Genomic DNA, 26027 nt, shown 5'->3' on the forward strand with positions numbered 1-26027 from the left:
AGATACACAACAGAAAAAAGGTTAAAGAGCAAGATATCTTAAACGCCCAGAGGCTAACCTTACAGGAGTTCAAAAGAATGCATATTAAGATGCACTAGATCATGAAAGGGGAAGGGGCATGGGAATTCATTTAGGTTAAGAATTTTTAAAAAAAATCTAATGTGGGATATTACAATTATCTTTGGTTTCCATTTGCTTCAAGGGCACTACACTAAGTCCAGTGTATACCAGCTTTCCTGCACACACACGCTTCTCTATCCTCGAGGATTAAAAAACAAACCAAACTATCTTAACCTTGTGAAGTCTCAGAACTGTGCGTCTTGTTTTTCTGTTAGATAATTCTTTTAAAAAGCTCCTCTACAGGAATCTTCTTCACGAGTTGAAGCTGTGTCAAATAAGGCACTATTTCTTCAAAAAGTGATATTAAAACAGCTACAATGGAGGAAAAATATGAAACTTTAAAGTCAAACTTTCATATGTTGAGTTTAATTTCTTACTCCACCACCATAGGCCTTCAAGGAATGACACTGCATCATTTACAAGGAAATTTGCAGACTATAAGAAGGAAAAAAAAATTAAATTTGTGTTCAAATCCACTCATTTGATCCAACTTTCTGTGAGCCTTGGTTTCCAGTAGAAAAAAAAAAAGATTCTCTTACGTCAAACTACCTCTATTTTGAGGCACTTTTAGCTCAACCATAAAAAGTGTGGTTAAGAAGGAATAAGGCTTTTCAGTTTATTTTTAACTGTTTTATTTATGTCAAGAGACCCCCAAGTTTCAAATGATGAAGAATAGTGGTGTATAAAAGGATGCTGCTGCTCAAAAGCAGCCCAGCACATAGTCCATTAATCCCAGCAAAGTTGAGGGAATTCTGGGTGACCGGGGTATGTCATTGGGAAAGACCTATCCCGAGGAAACATAACAACACGTGATGATGAAGTCTGAACTCTGTGGTTGCCTAAGCTTCACCACAGACAGAAAATAGTGAATTTTGTATACTTATGATTTAGGATTAAGATATCTCAATGGAAATATCTATGTGACCAGAAAAAAAGGGAATCAGGGAAGAGGTATTTTAAAGGATATTAAAACTATTAAGAATAATTAATTTTGATACTATAAAAAGGATATTGTTGGATCACTTGGTAAACTGGAAAAAGGAAAGGAATTTCCAGTGTAGATTTAGAATTAAATTGATCTTCAACATGGGCAATTAGAATTAATTTTATTTTAAAATTTCACAAATTATCTTTATGTAAATTAAAAGTGAGGAAGGGAGCTACACAGTATTGTTATTTCAGATACATAACAAGTTAAAACTGTGTGCTGCTTGGAATTAAAGAAGGACAGATGAATGATACTGTATACCCCACATTTGGAAATAAAGTGAAAAATGGATGAAGCAAGGGAATATCTTTTAAAGTAAAAAAAAAACGTACCATTGGTTGGGTGTCGAGCAAATGAGATAGAAAACCTTTTAACAGCAGAACCACGTGTGGCGTCTGAGAAAGAGAAAAACAGGAACCTGAAATTCACAACAGCCACCAAAGAGGGACGTTAAAAAAAAGAGGGACAAGAGACGAGAAGGTTAGAATCCAGTGACATGCAGAGGGGTCGGGAGAGAAGGCTGGAGGCCAAAGTACTGGTTAAAAGAATTAAACTGATTGGCTAAAAACTGCAAGGCATTTAATGAAGTGTATGAAAAAGGAGAAGCAGGATGAGCAAGTGATTTTGGTACACACAAAGTTGGGTAAGTTTATGTGGAGTGTCGCTAACTAGACCTGAGGATTAAAGACTACCCACCCCTTGGAGCTTCCAACTCCTGATGTTACAAAAAGAACAAGCCTCTGTACATTTCAAAGACCCTCTAAAACCTCAAACATATATATATATCTATACATACACATATAGGAATATATAATAAATAAATAAATAAGACAAAAGTAAGAAGTTTTCTAATGAGGAATACTAGAATTTTCATCCTATGCTGTCAATATTTTAAAACATTAACAGCTTGAGATTGCAGGGAAAATAGGCAGAAGTTTCAATTATCACAGAAAAATGTCTTTTCATTTAACCATTCTCCTCTCACAAAAAAGCAATGCTAAGAATTTACATGTCAACAAACTCCCAGGATACAAATACTGTATATAAACCTGAAGTCAGTCACTACAATAAACTTTGCCAAACACATATCCAAGCTGTGCATAGTGAAGAGAGCTTGAACTCATACATTAGGCACAGAGGGTCATTGGCCTAAGGCTTGTCACTGAGGAATAACGTGTGCTCATGGGTGTGTGCATGGGTACACATTTGTATCTGTGCGTGCGTGCGTGTCTGCACATACCATCTATGCAGCCAGAAGAAGTCAGCTTTTTACGATGAGTACGAGCATAATCCTGTAGGTTAGGTGCACTTGAAGAACCCCCGAGCACTGCGGTGCTAAACAGGCTCGCACAGTGAGACCCTGATGGGAGTTAGAGAAAATACATACAGCAACCGGTGTTCTTCCATTCACATTGAGGTGCATGCAACATGCAATTAACATGGCTCAGGTTCACAATATGCTTGTAATGGCTTAGTGGAATAATTGTTTTAACTCATTATATCTAGATATCATTACACTTTAACACACATACAACAAGGAAGAAATTTAACAAGGGACTTAAAGCTACCTTTGCAGGCAAAAAAGGTCCATAAAATATGTAATTTTATATAAAACCTAAAACATACTAATTAAAAAAAAAAGAAATTAACAGCCTAGAATTCTCTAGAAATCTGTAATCCTTTTTTTCTTGCAAATCAATACCTTGAACAATCGTCAAAAACTTCTTCATTTGTGCTTAAGTTCCTATTAGTAAAATTATAACATGACATATTATAAAATGATATCTTTTAGTTTATAAAATGATATCTTTATTCTATAAAAGATGCTTCAGTATATAAGAGAAAACACAACTAAGTATTTTCTCTAAATCTTTGAATAAAATTCCACTTATTTTATTTTTATTATACAATGAAATCAAAGTTAAACTACTACCTGTAGAGATAAGAGCTACTTTTCTTTTACTATGTGTGTTAAAAAACTGACTAAATCATTTGAAATTTCTAGTATTAAATCTTTTGTAAAAAAGAAAAGGGGGGGGGTCATCTATTAAAACACATTACTAGCATATGTGATGAATCCCAGCCAGAATAAGTTGTGCCTGGTTTGTGGCAAGTATTTATACCCAAGCAAATCCTTCACCAATGCATCTATCAGTTTCCACCAGCGCTATCATGTTACATCAATTAAGAAAAAAAAGATTATATAAATTTCTAGCAAGACACCGTGGGAAAATTAAAATCTGTCATCATTAAATGTATTCATTTGATTAGAGAAAGTAGAAACATAAAATTACCACAAATATGTAGGCATCATACAACAGTTCAGACCCGTTATACACAGAACGCAATACAGATACACTTGAACTTACATGAATTTAATCCTATCTTAATTCTACAAAGGTAAATGCTAATTATAGCAAACACTACATCACTTCATATAGTTTATCAACCATATGATAAAAAGTCAGTGTTTATAATTTTATCATACAGAATAAGAATTGGTTCACTGTTACATGTATGTAAGAAAATATTAGGGGATAATATTTTACAGATGAACAAAAAGTAAGGTTTGAATTTTGCAACCATCAAATTTTCTTGAAAGTTGTCAAAAAAAAAATCTAGGTATCAAAAGTTAGTTTGTTTCTAAAGAGGCTTTATATAAAGTTGAGGAAAACTTTTAGTTTCAGAACACGAAGTTTAGATCTAATTGGATGATATCTTTCAAAGGTCTAAATAGCGTGCTACATAGGCTGTGGCAACTCAATTTATATGGTTTAAAAGTTAGGGGTTATAAAAAAATGAACTGTCCTTGTTCACTTTGTTGAAATGTGTTCTGTGAACTTATGTTAGCAAAATATTGGGCAACTCATTCTTGAATGGGTATATGCAAAATATAAAGTAGCATAGCATTTGGTCATGCTTTCACAACTTAAAAAATTTACATGTGTGCAAGATAGCGTATATTAGGTTTATTGAAGGAGCAGTATTTCCATCAACCAACATACCTACTGTGTTCTGCTTTTGGTCCACATTCCTTTGTTTTCTCGTAAAATTAGTATTTTCTGAAACAACCTGGATAAGTAAAGCAAAAAAAATGAGGCGAAACAGAACTATGAAAAGAATCAAATGTCCATTATACTTGATACAGCAGCCTGTTCCAGACAGACAAGGGTTAATAAGCATGATAAATATTAGTAGAAATACATAAAACACAAAAGATCATGCAAGATCCCCTTCTGAAGGGAGTCCATTTCACATGAGATCCTTGCAATGAGGTGGTGCGAAGCAGGCATTCAGAATGAGGGCACGTATGAACCAAGACAGATGAAAAGAAATCATTTATAGATCAATGTAATTCTTTTTTTTTTTTTGGTTTGTTTAAAAAGAAACCAAATGCCCACTCTTAACAGCTCCTGTACTGGAAAGGGGTGGGAGGGAAACAACAACAACAAAAAAGGGGAAAGACAATTGTTTGAGGTCATCATACAGTTACTATTCCATGCATGGGCTTTATCAGTCACCTTTACACAGACACAGCCTTAATGGATACCATAATCCCTTTTTCTATAATTAACTTCCTTTAAGTTCCAAATGAAACTGCTGAAATTCTTAAAGAAGTCATAGCACATCTTCCATTGTAAAAAACAAAAGCCTCTACAATATTCTGAATTTCAACAACAATAAAACTTTTCTGGATTTATTTTATTTAGCACCAAAAATATTGCTGATGTATCCAATTTTTGTCTTATTTGGGGGGGGGGCAAAGGTTTCAAAATATTGTACAGTTCAATGGAAGTAGTACTATTTTTAAAAAAAATATTCCTCAAGTTAAAACCTCCACATAAATGAGTTTATGAGGAGGAGAATACTTAGTGCCAGAGTTTGTCTCCTGCACAGTTAATTCTGGGTCACTGAGAATCTGACATATAGAAAACTCTTAAAACCCCAAATTCTAAATAACATCTAATTTTTTCAATTATGGAGAAAAATTAAATTTACCTACCACCAAATTAAGTATTTTAAAGTCTTAAAGGACAACTAAGCCAAAACAAGAGTTTGAGTTATGAGTTGAGCTAAAATTCAAAAAATTTAGAATTTTAAAATAAAACAAATCTTTGAAATTTAAAATAGAGAAAATGCCGTGGAAAATGCAGCTGTTTTCTTTCCCTCAAAAGTTCTTAGAAAATCACAAGCATTTAAAATTGTACAAATCAAATTCAAACAGAAGAATTTATTTTGATAGAAAACACAAGGGATTAGATGTCCTCAAAGACAGTTATTTGTTGCTCTGAATGCATAAAAATGTTTAATGAAGTAAAGTTTAGAAACCTGTTGCCATGAGCCAAAAATACTGGATGTGAATGCCAGTGATTGAGGGGAGACAGGGGAAGAGGTGATTTGTTCCCCTGATCTGCGTCTTCGACGCCCAGTACCCACACCACTGGTGTAATGCAGCCAGGTACCAGTACCCTCTGGGCTAGACACACTCAGGGGGCTCTCTTCCTGGAAGTGAGAAAGGGGGCAAAACAAAACAAAACAAAACAAAAAACAGCAAAGCATGCACAGTTAGATACAACAGAGTCAAATGATCCGAAAGAAAAAAAAATACAGTTTGTACTCTTTCATTCACTTTTCTAAAACTATTAAACAGTAACTAGGGCATCAAAATATTTCAGTATTTAATTTGATAGCTCAACAGATATGTGACCATTAATTCATTCTCAGACCTAATATTTTCATAGTTTTTGATAAAAAACTATCAAATGAATATTCAGTTCTAATTGAGAAAAAAAAGTAGGAATCACTTATTGAATACATACTATACTGCTTAATAGTTTTCCCCTCCCTCTTCAAACAGGATAAACTTTCCCAATTTCTATTTAGTAGATTGTTTTTACATTTTAAATATTTTATTCAAGAGGCTTTGTGTTCTACACAATGGATTTTTTAACCCAAAGCCCTAATGAACTGTGCTAAAGAGTGAAGAGATTTCAAAGCATGAGAAGCATGACTATCAAACATTACAAAAAAGAAAACAAAAAAGTTTTTAACAGAATAAAATGGAACCAAACTGCAACTGTTTATCCTTTCGGCTATCTGTTTTTCTACCCCCTCCAAAGACTATTCTGAAGAGTTCAGTAGGTAAGACATGCAGCAAACATTCCCGTTTTCCATGTTTGCATGTTCAGGTTTCAGACAGAGGACAGAGGAAAATCTACTTGCACCACATGAAGAGAATAGTCTGTTTCTCTGAGTGTCTTTAGGAAGTACAGACTTCTGATTTCCACGGAGGAGGTGGGCGCTGGAAAAAGTCTTCAATGTTTTACTGGAATAGTCTACCTTATGGAAGTAAAAGTTTAGCATGGCATAGAAATAGCTCTCGAAAACAACTACTTAAGCATTTTATAGAACACAAGGTTTACAATGTGCTGTCCAAACTTTGAAAAGTTAATCAGGGCAGTGATTTTGTCAAGACTTTTGCAAATACCAGAGATCAGTATTTGCCATGGTAGTGCTCCGACTGTTCAGAGTGCAAAGGACAAGGTTTTAGCATGGCCTTAAATAGTTGTGTTAAAGAATTTGAACAACGGAAGGCCACTCTGCTCAACAACATATCAAAATCACTGCCCTCACACAAAAACTTAGTCAGGCTCTATTATCCTATGTCACTTCCCAAGTTTTCTGAAATGAAGTAACCTTAGCCAACTAAACTGATTTCTTAAGTAAATGTAACAGCACAAATAAGAACTGTGGTCAAGAAAAAAAAATATCTAGTATATATTTTCTTAAAAGTTCTACTACCAACTTAAAATCTATTGATAATTAAGAGAGACTAGTATAGGCACACGTCAAATTCAAAGACTAATGGAAATATTGTTTTGAGCATCATTTAAAATGAAACTAAATATATTTCCGATCCAAGCTATTACTACTCAAAATTTATACACTGATCATTCTAATTCCTGTAAATGTTTTTTTGTAATTTAATAGCATTTGATGATTTCTTCATAGTCTTGAGATTTTGTTAAAGAATTACTGAAATTAAGCAGTAGCCTGATTCAATCTGGGAGACATCAGCTCTTATAGAATACAAAGATTCCAACACAAAGTAATTTTAATCTATAAGGCATGTAAATCATAGCATATGTATTATCATGATGCTCAAGGAACTTAACATTCTTTTTCAAATGTTACCAAAGTACTTTTGCTACTAAGTATAAGGAGGTTACTAAGGTATCTATTAATCTCAAACATTAATTATTGCAATTTAATTAGGAAAATTCATGAATGTTGAAGTTTTGTATTCATTTGGACCAAGTTATCAACTTGGTTTTTCTTACCTTAAAAGTTGCTATCATTCAAGTCAATTGGTGCTGAAGCAATTTTACTAATTCCTTCCCAAACCCAACCAAAAATCCCTCCTGTCTCATCAAGGTTTTTTTTAAGGTTAAAAAAAAACAACTTATATACCACAGTAGCCTCCAGTGACACTGAGAAGAGATAGAAAATCTGTAAGCATCTTAGCAAGGATTTATCTTGGTAGCTTTAGATACTTTCTGTCATAAAATGAAAAATATAAAGTTCAGAGATCTACATTTTACAAATGCCTCCATATTTTTATTGATTTCTTTTAAAAATAGACAAAATTTTCATCCAGAATTTCTACTACATCCCCAAGTCAATTAAACTTAAGCTGTATTTTCTTTTCTATTTTAGTAAACTAAAGTTAAGTTTCTTTTAGGGAGAACATGCTGTAACATATATACTTACTTCATTTGCCTTCCTAGTTCGTGGAAGGGGAGATTTTTTGTGTATGTGAATTGGATCTGATACCATGGGTTTGAAAATTACTACAGCTCTATCAGGCTCATCCCTTTTACATCTGCATGTCTCATCATCATGTTCACATTTTCTGAAGAATTTCTTTTTGTCTTCATTCTGCAAGCGAAGAGTATTATAAATTTTTCTTTAGGTTAGACAAAAACTTTGTTATAATTGCTTAAACCTTTACATTTCTAGTGGCAAAAATCATATGAACGGTTCAAATAAAAACAGATATATCCAACTCAACAAGTATTACTGAAGACATACCATGTGTCTAACACTGGAAAATGTGAAACAATGCAGATGATGGGCTTCTGAACTTAAAGAAGCTTTGAGGGGAGATCAGATTCGAACACATGGAACAATCATGACATTACAATACATTATGCAATAAAGGCTGATTTAATCAAGTGCCAAAATGAACAATGAAAAAGAGAAATTGCCAAATATGAAAATAGATGTAGGACAGGCAAGGGAGGGAATAAACATTTCTATTGCACCTTTGTGCCAAGCATTGTGCAAAGCACTTCTTATAAATATTAACTCATTTGAGCCTCACTACAATTCTGGGATGTAGTTGTTATATAATCCCCATTTTACAACTGAGAGAACTGAGGCAAACAGAAGTTAACTGACTTGACCAGATCTGGCCAGTTAGGAAGTGTCTTAGGCTGGATTTGAACTCAAGTCTTCTAGGCCCAGGGTTCTATCCACTGTACCGCCAGCTGCCTCAAAGAACAGAAGGAGACAATTTCAGCTACTAATTTGTCTCATCCCTAAAAAGGCTTCTTTTGGGAGGGTGAACCCCAGTAGTAAAGGTGAAAGTTGAGAGGGCTGAGATTTTCACAGCTAAAGGACCCCACACATCAATGAGATCATGAATGTAAGGAAGCACTCAAGTAGGAGGATGCATGCCTAACACTCACTCTCATTCCAGTTTTAGACAATAAGTTGACAGAGGAACTTTTAAGAAAACATAGACCAAATGTTAATTTCCTTGACCACAGTTCTTGCTGGTGTGATTACAATTACTTAAGAAATAGAAATTGAGAATGCCTAAGACAAATTCATTTCGGACGAGGACAAAAGTTTCTGATTTCCGTGTGCATTTCCCAGGTTGTTCAGGACATTTCTCAGTGCAGAAAACTGTGAGTGTTATTTTGTTATTGAATTCTTAAACAACTGCTTTCAAGAGTCATTTCTATGCATTCTATTAGGTATATAATAGAACCTCACGGAAATCAGTGAGGTCCTTTTCTATCTCCCCTATCCCCCAAAACAGACCAGTTAATAAAAACTGTCTGACTTCTTTTGGTGACAATTCCATCCTTCAAACGGTAGAGAAAACCACAAAGGGAAATTTAATTTTGGATTTTATTCCTGATAACAGGGAGGAACTGGTCAAACGATGGGAACCCTGAGGTGAAGTGACTTCTATATCCTAGAGTTTGTAATAATGGAGAGAACATTTTGGCCAAGTTTCACATGCCATAGATTCCAAAGGGCTCAGAAGAATGACAGGTAGGATGCCGGCATAATTAAATCCTTCAGAGAAAATCAGTTGAGGGGACAGCAGACTCTTAAGAAGAAGAGAAATGGAATCTGTGTGGGAAGACTCACTAATTAAATTACATTTTTAAAAGAAATGTATAAAAGATGGAAATAAGTAAAGGTGAATGAATGAATACAAGGTGTCTCAAAAATCTTGGTGGCACTTAAAGCTGTTCAAGTTTCAAACAGCACTGAGACTTTTGGAAGGGCACTCTGTATTCTGTCATGAATGTGAAAGCTCAGAACGAGCTAAAAGAGAGGGAGGGGTGCTAAGGACAGGAGTGTCTTTGTACAGGAATACTGGCATTCCATCACAGTCACACACCACAACTTGTTCAGCCATTCCCCCAACTGAGCAGAGCCAGGAGAATGTTATATACAGTAACAGCGCTATTGTTTTCAAAACAACGTTGAGCAACGAAGTCATTTTGACTATTACAAATACCCAAATTAACTACAAAAGACACATGAAGGAAGATGCTATCTGCATCCAGAGGAAGAACTGATAAATAGAAGGATGTATAGAAAGACACACACACATGTGTCTAACATGAGGCATCTCTAGGGTGGTGGGGTAGAGAAGAAAAAAAGGAAAACAATTTCCAGGCTACCTTGATTATCGATTTAAAAGGAACAGCGCGTTGTACATAACAGATTCACACTTTCATGTGCAAGCATCTTTTTTATGATGTTATAGAAATGCTTGTTTCATTCAATAAATAAAAAATGTAACATTTTTTTAAAAAGTGTATTGGGAAAAAAACAGAGCATTAACAATGGATAGGGAGTTTGGCTGAAATGGACCAGAGTACAGTAAGTGACAAAAGAAAGCGTGCTAAGTTAGACTTGTACAGTTAGTCTGAGTTTAAAACCTTGCTTAAACTTTGAGTATGTGTATGGCAGTCAGAGGCCAAAAATACCCTCGAACATAGCCACTTAGACATGGGAGAGAAGCTGAGGCAGCACAGATCTCAACTCCTCATTAGATATGTACCAGCCAACATACTTTTGCCTTTATGGAAGTTGTTTACTCCTGTTTATAAAAGCAGAGTGCTGTTTGAAATCCATGCTGGCCCAACAACTGCTTGCTGCCTTGGTATGTTAATAATAATCTCCTTTGTCTTATTTCCTGAGTTTGCCTTATTGACCAGGACAAAGCCGGAAGCAGGATTTTCTTTTAACGATTTGGTGACCCATGAAGGGATCACTCACTGGCATAACTATCCCTGGGTGAGCCCACCATCAGACTAGGTAGCTGGCACTTAGACTTTTGTCTAACTGCCAGTTGGAGTGGATTTTGGAGTAGGCCTTCAAGTGGTCAGCCAGCCATAAAGCAGTTGGAGAATTAAATTCTCCAACCTCAGGAAGGATAAAGTGAAACAGGTCCTGAGCCTAAAAGTGATTCTTTTCTAATTTGTGCATGAAGATAAAAGGAACTACATGAAGGAAAGAGAAATGGCGAGTAGCTGGTCTTATCTAACACCAGGGTCACCAAGGGAAACAAAGGCAAGGGAAATTGGTATCATTATCAGATCATGACAGGGTGAGCCTATTAGGAAAGCTTTTAAAACCAGGAACAAGGACAAGCTGCCAGTTTAACTGGGAATGCTTCAAACTCCAGTGGTAAAGTTCAGAACTAGACTCTATACATAGACAATTGTAGAAAACAAGTTTGGTCAAATGAATATGGGACCTTTGTTTAGATTCAGCTGGGAAAATGCTAAAAAACAACAAACAAGATTTGAAGACCTATAGGCTAAGGCAAAATGAACCTATTGCCTGGGCAGGACTTTCACTCTCTCCTAAAAAGAATGAACAGAATTTTGCAAGTCTTTGTTAACAAGGCCATAGCTGCTAAGGGAGAACATAGTACTATGGCTCAGGCACTCGGGGTTGTAGCCTTACAAGACAGGCTATCTCTAGACTTCCTCCTGCGTGTGTTCGTCCTTCGTTGCCGAAGAAGACTGTGCCATCAAAGAAATGGTAACATGACTTGCCCTTGACTTTGTTTTGAGGGAGGGAGGGCTGTGCAGGTCACCAGCCTCACTTCTCCTCCGGAGCCATCTGAATCTGACTAGATATTCATCAGGAGATGACCCAGGATGAGGCAGTTGGGGTTAAGTGACTTGCCCAAAGTCACACAGCTAGTGAGTGTCAAGTGTTTGAGGTGAGATTTGAACTCAGGTCCTCCTGACTCCTGCACTGGTAGCTGCCCCAATATTTCTTCCTCCTGGCAGAAAGCGAAGGGGTATGCATTCTCATAAATCAAGAATGCTCCTCTTGGGATCTTTACAACTTTTATTCCATTTATTCCAACCTGGACTCAAAATCTGGAGCGCTTAGAATGAGTTCCAGGCAGACAGAATGGAACCTTGGTCTCCCTGGGAATGCCTAACCAATTTTTCACAGCTTTAAAAGTTTATGTTCTCCAAAACTGAAGAAGGAACACAGAATCATAGATTTATAGCTGCAAGTGTCTTCTAAGTTATCATGGCTAACTCTCTCATTCATAAATAAGAAACTGAACCTTCAGAAAAGTTGAGTGACTTGCATGAGGTCACACATAGTAGCTACAGAGCTGGGATTCAGATCCAGCTCCTAAGATCACATCTCCCAAACTTGCCACTGAAATGCTGCTTCCACAGGCTGTGCAAATGATCATATAGAGTATGTATCTCCAGGTCAAGGAAAAAAGAAGCAACAGATCATCTACCACAGAATATAAGTGAAGACTACTAGACTATGCAACTAATTTAAGAAAGGAAAGATTGGACATATAGGCTGAAAGATAAAAGAAAAATGGGCTACAACCAGGGAAAGTCTACAAAACAGTATAATTCTATAGGGGAAAAAACCCATACTTTTAATGAAGACTTCTAAGAATTCCTAGCTAAAAAAAAAAAAAGAACAGGAAAAAGTCATAAAAAGGTAAATGAAGCAGAGAAGAATCCTAGGAAGGTAAACAAGTTAGAACATTATGTTAAATTATGATTTGTTAACTATTAACTAATCATTAGGTAAATTATTAATAATTATATTTATTATTGATACTATACATTGATATTAACAGTGATTAATAAATAATAATTAATAAAGTTAAATGACAATTATTACTAAATTGTTAACTAATCATTAGTTAAATTATGATCAAGTATTTAGAGCCTGAAAGGGCTGGGGGTAAAAAAGGGAGAGAAGAGACACAAGAACATGGTGGGTATGTTGGGAAAGGGACAGCCTCAAACTAAAACTAAAACCATGGAGGGTAACAGATCATGGGAGCATAGATTTAGAACTGGAAAAGATCTTAGGTCCTAATCCACATGAAATTTAATCCAATCTCTTCATTTTAAATAAAAAGAAACAGATGCAGGAAGTTTTAAATGATTTGTTCAATATTACATAGATACCACACAATGGCAGACCTAGGATGTGAATCCAGGCCCTCTGATATTAAATTCAGCAATTTTTCTACTTCACCAACATTAAATAATAATATTACAAAAGAAAAAAGGGGACAGCTAGGTGGCACAGCGAGTGGCACACCAGCCCTGGAGTTAGGAGGACCTCAGTTCAAATCCAGCCTTAGATATTTGACACACTTACTAGCTATGTGACCTTGGGAAAGTCACTTAAACTCAATTGTATTGCCTTCCTCCCTCCAAAAAAAAAAAAAAGAGAGAGAAAAGGAAAAAAAACCTTCAAACTATGGAAGACCAAAATTACTTAATAAGCATAGGTGAGATCCCTAATTAATTTATTTCCTTCAATGCATTTGACAAAATGAGTGATGTAAGGGACAGATAGTAGAGACAATAAAATAATAAGGTATACCAGGCTCAGATTTGGGATGATCTTTTTGCATATGAAAAAGCCAAGACATGAGTCTCAGGATTGGCAGAGATAGTGCACTTACCCCTGGGCCAAGATAGCTTTGGTGAGTTTGAAAACAGAGCAACAGAAATAGAGTCACTTGAGAAAGTAACTGGCCCAGAAGGCTTTGAAGATGTGCCTCCTGAGTAGTACAATGACTGAGAGGCAGGAAGGGAGGAAAACTTGGACAGCATTTCTCTCACACCCCACATCCCTCAATCGGTATTAGAACACACAGAACAATCTAGAAGGAAGCTTAGAAGGGACTCTCTCCCACTTCACATCCCTTCACTGGCAATAGGATCTTGCAACAACAGATCATGGACCAAAATCTAATTGAGGAGTTGAAGTCATTAGGAATGGAATACACTACAAAGACATTAAACATAGTGGGAAAAGGTCTCACAAATATCAAAGCACTTACAGTAGGACCTTTATTTGGCTGCAAAAAACCACAAGTGTGTACTTCTTAATGTTATCGTGCCAGAAGAAAGGACAAACATGAAGAGTACAGAAGAACTGGGAAACATTTGGATACAACAAGCAAAAAGAAAACAACTAGAGATACAATGATGAAAATAGGACAGAAAATCAGATGAATATAAGGGCCGATTCTGACTCCAAATGACTGATAATGAAAAGTAACTTTCTCCCCTGGATGGGGTATAGACTGTGGGAACCTCCTTGAATTCTCCAGGAATCTCCCCACTCAAATCTGTGGCCATTATCTGTGGATGGCCCCACCTACTCCCCACTTAAGCCCTGCAATACCTCCCAATTGCTTACCCCAGTCCCACCAAGATCCTCCTTAGACCCTCCTCCCAGAGGACTAGACCACCTCTAGATCTTTCCTATCAACTTTCTGTACATAAATTCCATCTCGCCTCCATGAAGGAGCTCAGATTCAATCCAGCTCAGCCTCTGTCTAGCTGAGATTCTATCTGGCCTGCTTGTGAATACAAGCCTTACAAATTCTTAGGCTCTTTAAGAGTCAATCTAATATGGTGAATCTTTAATAAACTTTGTTTTTCTTTGACTTTAAGAAGGCTTGAGTCGAATTCACTCGAGCAGGACCTGGCATGTCGGTATTTCGGGGTCCCCAGCACCCCTAAACCCCAACATCTCCAATAGAGAATGTCCTCCAGGTACAGAATGAGGCATATGCTGTCATAGGTAATCAGTGTGTTAATTTTTGCTTAACTGTATTTCTTTGTTTCAAGAGAAGGTAGGGTTAGGTCACTAAGATATGAAAGTGATATCAAAAAAGCACTGAGGCAATGTTTTTAAAAAGATAGAACTTAGGGGTAGAGTCAAGATGGCAGAGCAAAAGCTAGTAACTTTGCTTCAAGTCCCCCCAGTCCTCTTCTACAATGATCTAGAAAATATGCCTAATTGAACTGAGTTGAAAAGCCAAGAAAAAGTCTCAATGAATCACTTTTCCAATTTAATGCAGCTCAGGAAGACAGGGAAAGAGGTCTAGGGACACTGAAGCTGGGGCTGGCAATGAGCTCAGAACTGAACATCTGGGCAGTCCAAGGAGTTGCTGTCTAGCAGCTCTATTTCTTACTACCCAGTTCTGAGTCACAGTTCCAGGGTAGAGAGGCATGATCACAATCTTGAAGGAGTAGGGGTCCTACCTGTATAAGGAGCGGACAATAAACTACAAGGGCAATGAAAAAACCTTTTCCAAGACCATACCATGTTAGAAGCACTAAGCACTCACAGGGCCCCAGACTGAGCTGGGAAAGCAGTTGCAGGACAAAAAAGGTGGAAGATCAGGCCAGCCATCCCCTATCCAGAGGTGAATATAGCACAACTCCAACATCAATTCCAAGGTCAAGAAATAGGCCAGAAAAAGGAGCAAAAAACGAAAAGAGCCTGACCATAAAAAGCTACTATGGTGACAGAGAAGTTCAACACACAAATTCACAAGAAGGCAATGACTTAAAAACACCTCAAAAAAAGGCAAAGCCTCAAAAAGAGAGTTGCTCATACTCAAGAATAATTTCATTCGCTGTATTTAAATAACATTTTTATTCAGTGATTTTCATTTGGTGGTCAAAGTCAAATATTTAAGTTTCTTTTGTTTGTCCAGGACTATGATTTCATCAGGATATGGAGATTGCAGGGAGGAAAATTCCCTTTAGTTAATGTAATATTACATCAAACCTTTTTTGTTTATATAAAATATTTTAAAAATTATCCAACAGCTATAAACAGGCAACTCTCCTATGATTTTATAGTTTTATACATGGCCTTACATTCTGGAAAACCTGGGATCAAGGTCCTCGTGTGACTCCATCCTGATTTAATGATTCCCCTGAGGCATATAACCCTTTTTGCCCCCAGGTTACATTTTAAAGACTGTCTTTTTACATGCATATAATGGGAGAAAGACTATGTAAATCCTACAAAGCCAAACTCAGACTACAGATCAGATTAGAAATGTAAATGTTTTCAATACTGTGAAATATTCAATGACAACATTTTTTCAGAATATATGGGATAGTAGACCTCATCTCTTTTTAAACAAATGTCTATCAACTATAAACACAGTGCATTAAGAAAAAAACATGAACATATTCCGAATCTTCATAAAGATAAAATGCCTCTCTTGCCAGTCCAAGCCAAATTTTTTGAAGTTATCTGGTAAAAAAAAAAAATTGAGAAAAAATTTGGAGCAACCACAATAAAATCCTGTCCATGTGCAAGGTTTCTAAAGCTTTACCTCTCTTGAAGCAGGTCTATACCCATACCCAGATGGTAAATTCTTGTCTTCTTCACAGCCTTTGGCTCCCGGGCTGAAGTGTAACTCAACATGAAAACGGTCTTCGGAGGACACGTCCTGGGAAAGGCGAGAAAAAGTTTTCTCTCAAAACGCAGAACTCAGAGTTGTGCACTTTTTTAAAAATACAGAACAAGATAACTAAATTACCTTGTTTGGATCCTCATAGAGCATGATAACAATCTGAGTCATGTAGTTGAGTTCATTGACAACATTCAGATAATCCATGGCGCGCTTCCACTGATCATCCTTTGATTCCTAAACAGAAGTTATTACATTACAGGTTTCAAATGTTCATTTTATTTTTCAGTAGTCTTTCCTTAATATGACAAAATGGGAAGACAATGAATCTTCATTATAAAAGCCCATTACTTTCCAGTATAACACATTGTAATGTCACAAACAATAGATTATACAGCCTTATTTATTTATGTTTATGTAAAATACGCACAGCATTATAGCTTACTAGATAGGATAAAATGGACTCTGAATCTGGAAGGTTTGGGTTCAATCCTGTCTGTGACATTTCCTAGTAAAATAACCATGAGGAAGTCACCTCTAGGTCTTCTCTAGGATTTATCTGTCTTAGACTAGTTTGGGTTGTGATATGAGAGTTCCTCTGCTGTTAAAATGTCATTTTTTTTTTGTATTCATGTGCATAAAATACACATGTAATATTAAACATCTCAAATCATTTTGGTTTATATGCAATATTCAAAAAATTATCCAACAGCTATAACAGTTGTTACCAGAATCAGTATGTATCAACATATACAATGTGAATGATCTTTTAAAAAAAAAGTAATATACTATTTATTATGTAAGATCTGAAGGCAGAGATGGTCCCATTATAACTAGGAAAAACCTACTGTCTCTAACACAATATTATACACCCCAAACACAATAAACGCTAAGCTTTTTTGGGGGGGATAGTCTACATTCATCCTTTTGAGGAACTCATAGTGTATTAATTCTTCCCACAAAGGCAGATCCACAACTCATTTGTAATTTACAATCTTAATAAGTCATTCAGGGCAATAAGAGGTTAAATTACATATGTATCTAGAAACAAGGTATGAATCCAGAACTTCCCAACTCTACAACTGCTCATACATTAACATTAAACTATCACCTTGGAATTTTGGAGCTGGGTGAAACCTCAGAGATCATCTAGTACAATTCCCATAATTTACAAACGAGCAAGCTGAACCAAAGTAATCTACCTAAGGCTACATGGCTGTCAGAGGAAGGACTAGAACATGGCCAGCTGACACAGTTCAGTGCTCCTTCTGTGATGCCAAACTACGAGTGAACATGTAAATGGAAAAATTTTGCATACATGATAAGTACTAGACCTGTGATTTTATCCCTTCATTCTCAAAGAGGACCGTGACTGGCAGTTGACCTTGATCTGAGTGAGGGAAGGTTGTGCACGGTCACCAGCCTTGCTTTCTCCTCCAGAGACATCTGGGTCCAGTGGCCATCAGGATGACCAGAAATGGCCCAGGATGCAATGAGAGACCCTGGCCTTTTTAGGCTAAGGTCTTACCAGATTCTCCCTTTGAGTGAGAGACACCCATTCATTGAGTAGGCTTCTTCAAGGAATGGCCCCTTTAATGAAAAAAAAAAATCAAACTGGGAAGGGAAGACCCTGAGGGCTTCTGGGTAAAAGAGAAAACAGTTACTATTTAATACTTGTACTTCCTCTGAAACTTAAGTCTTCCAGTTGGCTAGAGCACTTGAGAACTGTAGGTGACTTCCCCAGGTAACACGGTCAGTGTTTAGGACCTGAACCCAAGTCTTCTGGCTTCAAGGTCAGCTCTCTATTGACTACGCCATGCTGACTCTCAATTAAAAATATGTATGTACTTGTGCATGAACTGTAGGTGACTTCCCCAGGTCACACAGTCAGTGTTTAGGACCTGAACCCAAGTCTTCTGGCTTCAAGGTCAGCTCTCTATTGACTACGCTATTAGATGGTCACACTGTCAAGTAAGTGTCAGAGATCTGAAACCTGAACCCAAGTCGTACATTTCAAGTCCAGTGCTCTTTCCCTATGGCATGTGTTATCATTAAAGAAAAAAAAGTTTCAGAGGAAGTGCCAACCTGAATTGGTAGAGGGAACTTCCTCATCTGGGAGTTCCCTAAAGGAATAAAATCGCACACAGGGGAAGGTCCATTTCCATGGCCAAAAGTTGCCTTTTTTCCTTTGGGTTTACTGGCTAGATTTCTTGCTCAAAGACCAACCCTTAAACCCAGTTCACTTTGGAGCTCATAGATTGGACAATAGATCCCTACCCACCTAGTACAGAGTGAGCACAAGTATTAAAAAAAAAAGACCTTAACAGTAAAAAAAATCTGCACATAAGAACACAGAAAAATCTTAGCTGAGAAAAAATGTGTATTTGGCAACTAAAAATATCAAAATTAATATCACCAAGTTCTGGGCATTACACTTATAAAACAGAATGGAACATAATAGTAATTAAACTTACATCACATAAGGCACCATAACGAAGGATGGATAGCAAAGAGTGTACATGACTTTCACTGGTGAAATATAATCTAGTACGGACATGACGTTCAGGGGACATGACACCTCTGGAATACCTAAAGTCAGAAGCAAAGAGTGTTATAAAGACATAATGAAGTCATAACCTATTTTATTAAAAGGAAGCATGGTTTTATGAGAAATATAATTTTAAAATATAAAAGTCATAATATCTGACAACATACCAATCACAAAGCCTTATGAACGTCATTCAGAATATTTTTGTAGTACAAATCTTCATTCTAGAGAGCATGACCTCAACACTAAAACTAACCACAAATGGAGTAGAAAGCAATTTTGAAGGCATTCTTTTAGTGAGATATATTAGAAAAGAGCCAAGTACGTTTATCACCAGTGAAGGTTTACTAGACAACTGCTGGATCTCGTGAAATAAAGTGCTGTGACCCCAAAGGAAAAGCCCAGAAACATATTTTTATAGGTCAGGTACTACTAAGCTAGTGTTGATCCTCTCTAATCTCTAGGTTTGCATGACACTGCTCTCATCTAGCTCTCCTCCTAGTCATCAGACCACTCCTTCTCAAGTCTTCCTTGTTATATCTTCATTCAGGTCATACTTACTAATCCTGAGGGTTCCATAAGGCTCAACAGCGGGCCTTTCCTCTTCTTCCTTTACAGTATATCACTTGTTTGTTTTATCAGTTCCTGTGGATTCAATTACCATCTATTTGTCCAATCCTAATTTCTCTCCTGATCTCCAGTTTTGAATTTCCCATTGTCCGTTGGATATTTTGAACTGGATGTCACACACACACACACACACACACACACACACGTATATATATCTTAAATTCAACATGTCCCAAACTGAACTCATCCTTCCCTGACAAACCTTTCTCCCTCTCTAACTTCCCTATTGTTGTAGAATGTATTACCATCCCCCCAGTCACCCAGAAAACTTGCAACCCAAGTGTCATCCTCACTTCTCAGTCACTCTTACTCCCTATAGCCAATTTGTTGTCAAGTCCCAGTGACTGAATGTTCACAAAATCTTTCCTTTAGGTCACCTCTTTTCTCCTCTGATTCTAACACCAACCTAGTGAAGGTTCTCATCAGCTCATGTCTGAACTACTGCCATGGCCTTCTGGTTAGTGTCTCTGCCTCAAGTGTCTTCCCACTCTAGTCCACCCCCCATTCACTGGTCACTGATTTTCCTAGAGTGCAGATATGATCCCAGTTACCCCACCCTATTCAATGAGCTCTACTGACTGCTCCCCCCATGCCTGGAATTCTTTCCCTTTTCTCTTCAGCTTTTCCAGGTTCTGTGGCTTCCTTCAAGTGACAGCTAAAATTCCACCTTCTGCAAGCTCTTCCCAACATTCTCTAATGTTAGTGCCTTCCCTCTGTTGATTATCCCTGCTTCATTATGTATATATTTTTTCTGTATATTTTATTTTTGTAAATTTATTCTGCATATTTTATTTCTATATTTTTAAACAAGTTTATATTGATATCTTCTGTTTATTCTGTCATCATAGTTTTCCCCAGGATCCCTCCCCCTCCCACAGAGCTATCTCACATAACCAAGTATTTCTTAAAAAAAAAAAAAAAAAAGAGGGAGAGGAAAATTAGCACAGCCAATCAATACATAGAAAAACTCCAGAAATGTGTAATTTGTAATACCCATGACGCTTCCACTTCCACAAAAGGGTGAGTTGAGGGAGTACCCTCATAATTCTTACTCTATATACATCTTGTTTGTATGTCCTCTCAACCATTAGACTGTAAGCTCCTTGACAGTAGGGGCTGTTCTTGCCTTTCTTTGTATCTCTACTGCCCGTCACAGTGTCTGAGACATAGCAGGTACTTAATGCTTGACATTAAATGCCTAGTGACTTGATTTAACTTGGTAAAATATGGCTCTGTTCAATTATCTCATCAAAGTTTTCCTCTAGGACTGAGCCAAAAAGAATTTCAATTCACCTGTAATGCTTGACCACTTAGCATTCCTTAATCCTCCAACATACCAAATAAGTTTATTTTCTATACTGTATTAATTCCTGAAATTTTAGACCAGAATACTTTCTACATGCATTATTCTGACACCTTTACATTCATCCTAGTAGCTAAATTAGAGTTCATGAGTTTTACACCTAACACGCACACACACATCCATTTTTAAAATGTCTCTTACAGAGGATGGAGTTTATTTACAGTGTCATCATCTTGTGTTCTCTGAAGGTCTGATCGAATTTTCTTAACTAGAGGAGTGCAGAAGCCTTTGGCAATCTCCAGCTTTTCAGCTTTAGATATGCCATATTCCTTTAGAGAAAGAAAATATAACAGCATTAGAAAAATGACATTTCAAATATCATAAAGAAAAATACTGATGACAGAAAAATTCAACAGTTCATATATGAGTATGAGACATTCCAAGTTTGTGCACCTCAAATATTTTCTCTATTATTTGATACGATTTCTATTTAACAAACTATAAATAGTATTTGGGCATAGACATTAGTTGACTTCAAAGAATATTAGAAAAATCTGCAATTTGATACATTATATATTGACCTATATCTATGAGAACTAGGAAAGAATGGCGACTCAATGGTGGATCATCCAAGCATCTTCACTTAAATACAGTTTCAGTTCACACTGCTTTTCCCGTAAGTATCTGCTTCCTAAATTTAAATGCAAAGTCAAATATTGTTTCTTTAAACAAAGTCAGGTAAGTAAGATAGATGTTTACATTAATACCTTGATGCCTCCAGAAGTGAATGAGTAACCCAAAACTGCATGGAAATTTTTATTCCAAGGACCCTCTTAACATAAACAGGATTAATTCTGTCATTTGTTTATTCAAATTTTGAAAAATGTCTCCAATCTAAGCATTACAAAAAAAAGTGATTTAAACGCTTGTCCTTAAGAAGCTCAAAGGGGGACAGAGCATTTGCAGGTAAAATAACATCCAAAAACATTAGTACAGTCAGGATTCTTAAGAAGAATCAATGGAAGCACATATGAGAGCTAAGCCTTGAAGAAAGCCAGTGACTCTAAGAGGCCATCAGTAGTAAAGAGGGAGCATAGGTCAGGCACAGCCTGAGCAAGAGCAGACAAAAAACACAGCACCAACTTCATGGAACAGCAAGCAGGCTGATCTGGCCAGACTATGTGACTGGGAAGTGAAGTGAAGTGAAGTGGAATAAGCCTTGAAAAGGGTATTGGATCCAAGGCTTGTGAAAGGCTCTAAGGGCCAAGGTAAAAGAATCTCTATTTTATCTTATCTTTCAGGGTCATGGGGAGCCCCTGAAACTTTTTTTGACAGGGAAGCTAACTTGTGCTTTAATAAGGCTATTTTGGTAGTTGAGTGGAAGAAGGACTGAAGAAGGAGAGGGCCTGGAAATCTAATTGGGAGGCTGTTTCTTTAGCCCAGGCTACTGAACTAGGTGAGAGGGTCTCCATTATCCAGATAGAGAATGAGAATATTGAATTATAAAAAGTATGAGCAAATTACCCTAGTACTATTTTCTTCCATCTTATCAATTTAATAATAGTATACTATGTCATGGAGATAAAATTTAACAACTGATCTGATGAGGGATTGACAGAGAGAATTGGGGATGACTCCGAGGTTTTAAGTAAGATTGCCCAGAAAAATGGTGGGACCTTCAGGCAAGAAGGAGGTGTTGGTTAAAGAGATAATAAAATGAATTCGAACTTGAACAAGGTGATGTGATAAAACCCTTTGCTCAAGCCACACTGGAGCTTTGTCAAGGAGCCTGAGAGCAGATAACCAGAAAGGTGAATCCTTTGCACAAACATCTTAACTGAACCGATGGCACTGTTTCAAACCTCATTATTTTTGGCTTCTCTGCACCATCTGGTAATAACCCCTTCCTGAACACTCCTCCTTGTGGTTTTGTGACATGGCTCTCTTTCTGTTCTAGTCCTACCCGCCCAGCCACTTTTCATTCTCCTTCATGAATTATGGGTATCTTCCAAAGCTCTATCCCAGGCACCTCTTCTCCACAGAACCTTTCTTTTGTGGATCTCATTAGATTTTAGAGAATCACAGATTTTCAAAGTGGGGAATGAACTTAAGCATCTTGTCTGATCCATACTAGAAAAAGAATTCCCCCTTCTACAACATACCCAGCAAAGTCACCACTCAGCCTCCACTTCAGAGTCCAAAGTGGGGTTAGGGGGGAGGAGAGGAAACATTACATCTCAAAGTAGCCCATTCTCCTTTGAGACAACTCCAGATGTTAGAAAGTTTTTCCTTAAGTTGAACAAAACAACCCCTTTGTAATTTCCACTTACTTTCCAGTTCTGCTTTCTTTTCTTTCTGTTAAGGGGGCTAACAGGGTGGCTGTTTGCCAGCCCAACAAAAACTAAACAGGTCTTCAGGTACCTTGGACAAAAAGTATAAATATCCTGGAAAGACTTGTTCCTACCTACTTCGAGTGGTAATTCACGTCATTTTTGTTCTAACCTGCTTAGTAATGTTCCTAAGCAGTGAAATTAGAAGCTAAAAAAAGAAATGTGAACAGCTCAGTCACCTCTGAAGTTAACGTTATTCCATTATCATGAGCACTGGTCCTACTTCCTGCCTCCTTTTACAAATTTTCCTCTTGGCCCCCAAAAGAATGAGGGAAAGAGTATGTCTAGACAAAAAAGCAGGCCAAAATAGGGGGAGCATCAGAAGGCTATCAGTGGGAAAATGTACTAAGGGTTGATATGCAGCAGGTATCATGTAGTAGACACCCAAGGTCAGCTTCTCTTTTCATTATATCTTTGCAGGAGTCTACATTCAAAGCCTATTCTGTACACAAAGGTGGGAAGATGGTCCTCCCTTTTGATTCTCCAAAATGTTAAGCTTAGGATTCCTGGAAAAATGTGCAAAGAAGGCCACAATTTGTAAAGTTAACTTAGAATTTAGGAAAAGAAAGATGGAATCTGTGAAGTACTCCATATATAATCAAAGTACTCTTATCTGTCCCAAGACATCACAGTCTGGCTAGAAGAATGGATTGATGGAATGCTAAAAATTAATTCTAAAACAAAAACTTAAAAAAAAAATCTAGGAAGAATATTATTAAGGGGTGCACCAACGTGGTGAATCCATGGTATAAGCCTAGGAGTGTACTCTAATGTTAAAACCAGTGATAAAAATCAAACTTTAACAAGGCAATGGCCCATGACCACCTACCTGCTGAACTATTTTGATTTGAACAATTAGTGCAGGTTTCAGTTAGCTGGGTTTTGAGGACCAAATACATTTAAGTCAGTTATCTGAATTCTTCTTTAATAAAAATCTTATGTTACTGTTGTGAAAAATGATTTTTCTTAGTATCTCAGAGACTCAGAGCTTCTTCTCCCCCAACCATACCAGCCCCTCTCTCCAAAGTTCTTCAGAAGGACACTACTGATAATGAGACTGCATTACAAGTTGATTAGGTGGAGACAGATTCTTCTACCTAGAGAGCCCAAGGCTGGGAGTGGTCTAGTATGGCAAGAGGGTGATCTGATAGGACAGGTATTCCTCGTTAGGAGGTAGAATGATGGAGGGATGATATAAGCCCCTGTTGAAAAGGTATAAAAACTGGGTACTCCCAAATTGAACCAGTTCTGGACTGGCCCCTTTAGGGGGACCCAGTTCCGGACTGTATCTCTCATGAATACATGTCACCAGCTTGTGAGAGAAACAAAAACGTGGACCCGACCTAATTTAGTTTGTCTAGATCAAACTCTGCTTTTGGGGTTGACACTGTGTAGTAAGAAATGGCAAGAAGGATGGATTCATAGAAACATGGGAAAACTTACAGAAACCAATGTAAACTCAAACAGACAAAGAAGAACAATTTAAACAATAACTACAACACTTTAAAGAAAAACCCTTCAAAGACTTAGGAGTTCTGAAAGGCCATTGATGAGGCATGCTATCCACCTCCTGATATGACAGTGATGGAGATGAGATGAAAAATGAAATGTAAATCTTTGGATATGGCCAATGGGTGGATTTGTTTTTCCTGACTAGGTCTATTTGTCACAAAGGAGGTCTTAAAAAATTTTTTTTGTGAGGAAAATGGCAGGAAGAGAATAATGAGTTACAGTGAAAAGAAAGATCACCATAGTATTATTTTTAAAAAAATAAACCTTAGAGAACAGAAAAAGCCTGAGATGGAGACACGAACAAGCAGAATATTTTTAAAGTTATCATATGCCTTGAAAAAGGCAAAATGTTAGCAGGGGAAATTTACTGATTTTATGTAAAATTCTTTTTTCTGTCTTTTGAACATAGAAATATTACTGTTAATTGGTTCTTATAACAAAAAATTATTTTTAAAAGAGTTTTTTGTTCAATAAAATTAATATCTAAATATTTGCAGGTTATTTCCAACATATATTAAACTCTAGAAACAAATTCCAAAACTGGAGTACTTGGAATAACAAGGCTGAAGGGCTGGCAAACTAATCATATGGTTGGATAATGTGGTAATTTCCTTTGGATTGCTTAAGCACTGGACACATTGGACACATAGCAGAAATCTGACTATTTGAACACTGCTATATAGTGCTCATTAGTCACTAGACTTATTAATATACTTTATATATTATATATACTTCATATGTATTAATATAATTACCTTTTAAAGTAAATAAATATATAAATATACTTTATATATAAATGTAATATAATTACCTTTTGAAATAACTATTTTTAGCTTATCTACACTATTTAGCTAAGATAAAACAAAAATACTTAGAATTAGAATTGCATTAAAAACCTTATCAATGATTTATTTTAAGTTACAGTTACAATTTTATATCTACTTAGCATTATTTATTTTGATTATTTTTTACTTTAATAATTTAATTATTCATTATTTACTTTAATAATCATGACCCTGGATATAGAAAAATATTTCATTAAACTGAAAAATTTACCTAATAATGCCACTTATTTATCAATCACTGCAATATAAGTGATTCTTACACTTTTGTACTTACCTGAGGAATAACAATATCTGCTAAAGCCTTTGAAAGTCTGTACAAATCCATTGTATTTTCTAATTGCAAGGAACCATTATGCTGAACATCATATTTTATACAATCATATATGTCAGGGATTTTACTGATGTCATATTTTCCATTTTTTGTTTTAAAGTCCTTTTCCAACTTGGACCATCGACGTAGCATTAGTTCTAATGTTTCACTATGATAAAGTTGGATATCTAAAATAAGGAAATAAATTTTCAAACAATATTTCAATATTACAAAGTTTAAAAACATCAATCTAATTAATGTACATTTTAGTGATTTAAAAATTAGTTTATAAATCTAAGAAATTAGGAAATTACTACTACTAGCAATTT

General features: G+C 36.4%; 1 protein-coding gene across 13 annotated transcripts in view; it reads right to left on the reverse strand.

Annotated features, from left to right (window-relative positions):
* PPIP5K2 (diphosphoinositol pentakisphosphate kinase 2) overlaps positions 1-26027 on the reverse strand; it is a 93728-nt gene that overhangs the window by 13069 nt on the left and 54632 nt on the right. For 3 of the 13 annotated variants that reach the window (XM_072597294.1, XM_072597292.1, XM_072597295.1), the window contains exons 19-29: positions 25663-25886; positions 20843-20970; positions 18635-18749; positions 16290-16397; positions 16083-16199; positions 7880-8047; positions 6332-6448; positions 5438-5611; positions 4114-4180; positions 2349-2468; positions 1441-1503 (exon numbers count right to left, since the gene is read on the reverse strand). In XM_072597294.1, the coding sequence (XP_072453395.1) occupies positions 1441-1503; positions 2349-2468; positions 4114-4180; positions 5438-5611; positions 6332-6448; positions 7880-8047; positions 16083-16199; positions 16290-16397; positions 18635-18749; positions 20843-20970; positions 25663-25886 (1401 nt within the window). The remainder of the gene's footprint in view (positions 1-1440; positions 1504-2348; positions 2469-4113; positions 4181-5437; positions 5612-6331; positions 6449-7879; positions 8048-16082; positions 16200-16289; positions 16398-18634; positions 18750-20842; positions 20971-25662; positions 25887-26027) is intronic. The other 10 variants (XM_072597297.1, XM_072597298.1, XM_072597296.1 and 7 more) reach the window with 10 other exon arrangements.

This window comes from Notamacropus eugenii, chromosome 3, assembly GCF_028372415.1.
Source record: "Notamacropus eugenii isolate mMacEug1 chromosome 3, mMacEug1.pri_v2, whole genome shotgun sequence".
Classification (NCBI taxonomy): Eukaryota; Metazoa; Chordata; class Mammalia; order Diprotodontia; family Macropodidae; genus Notamacropus; species Notamacropus eugenii.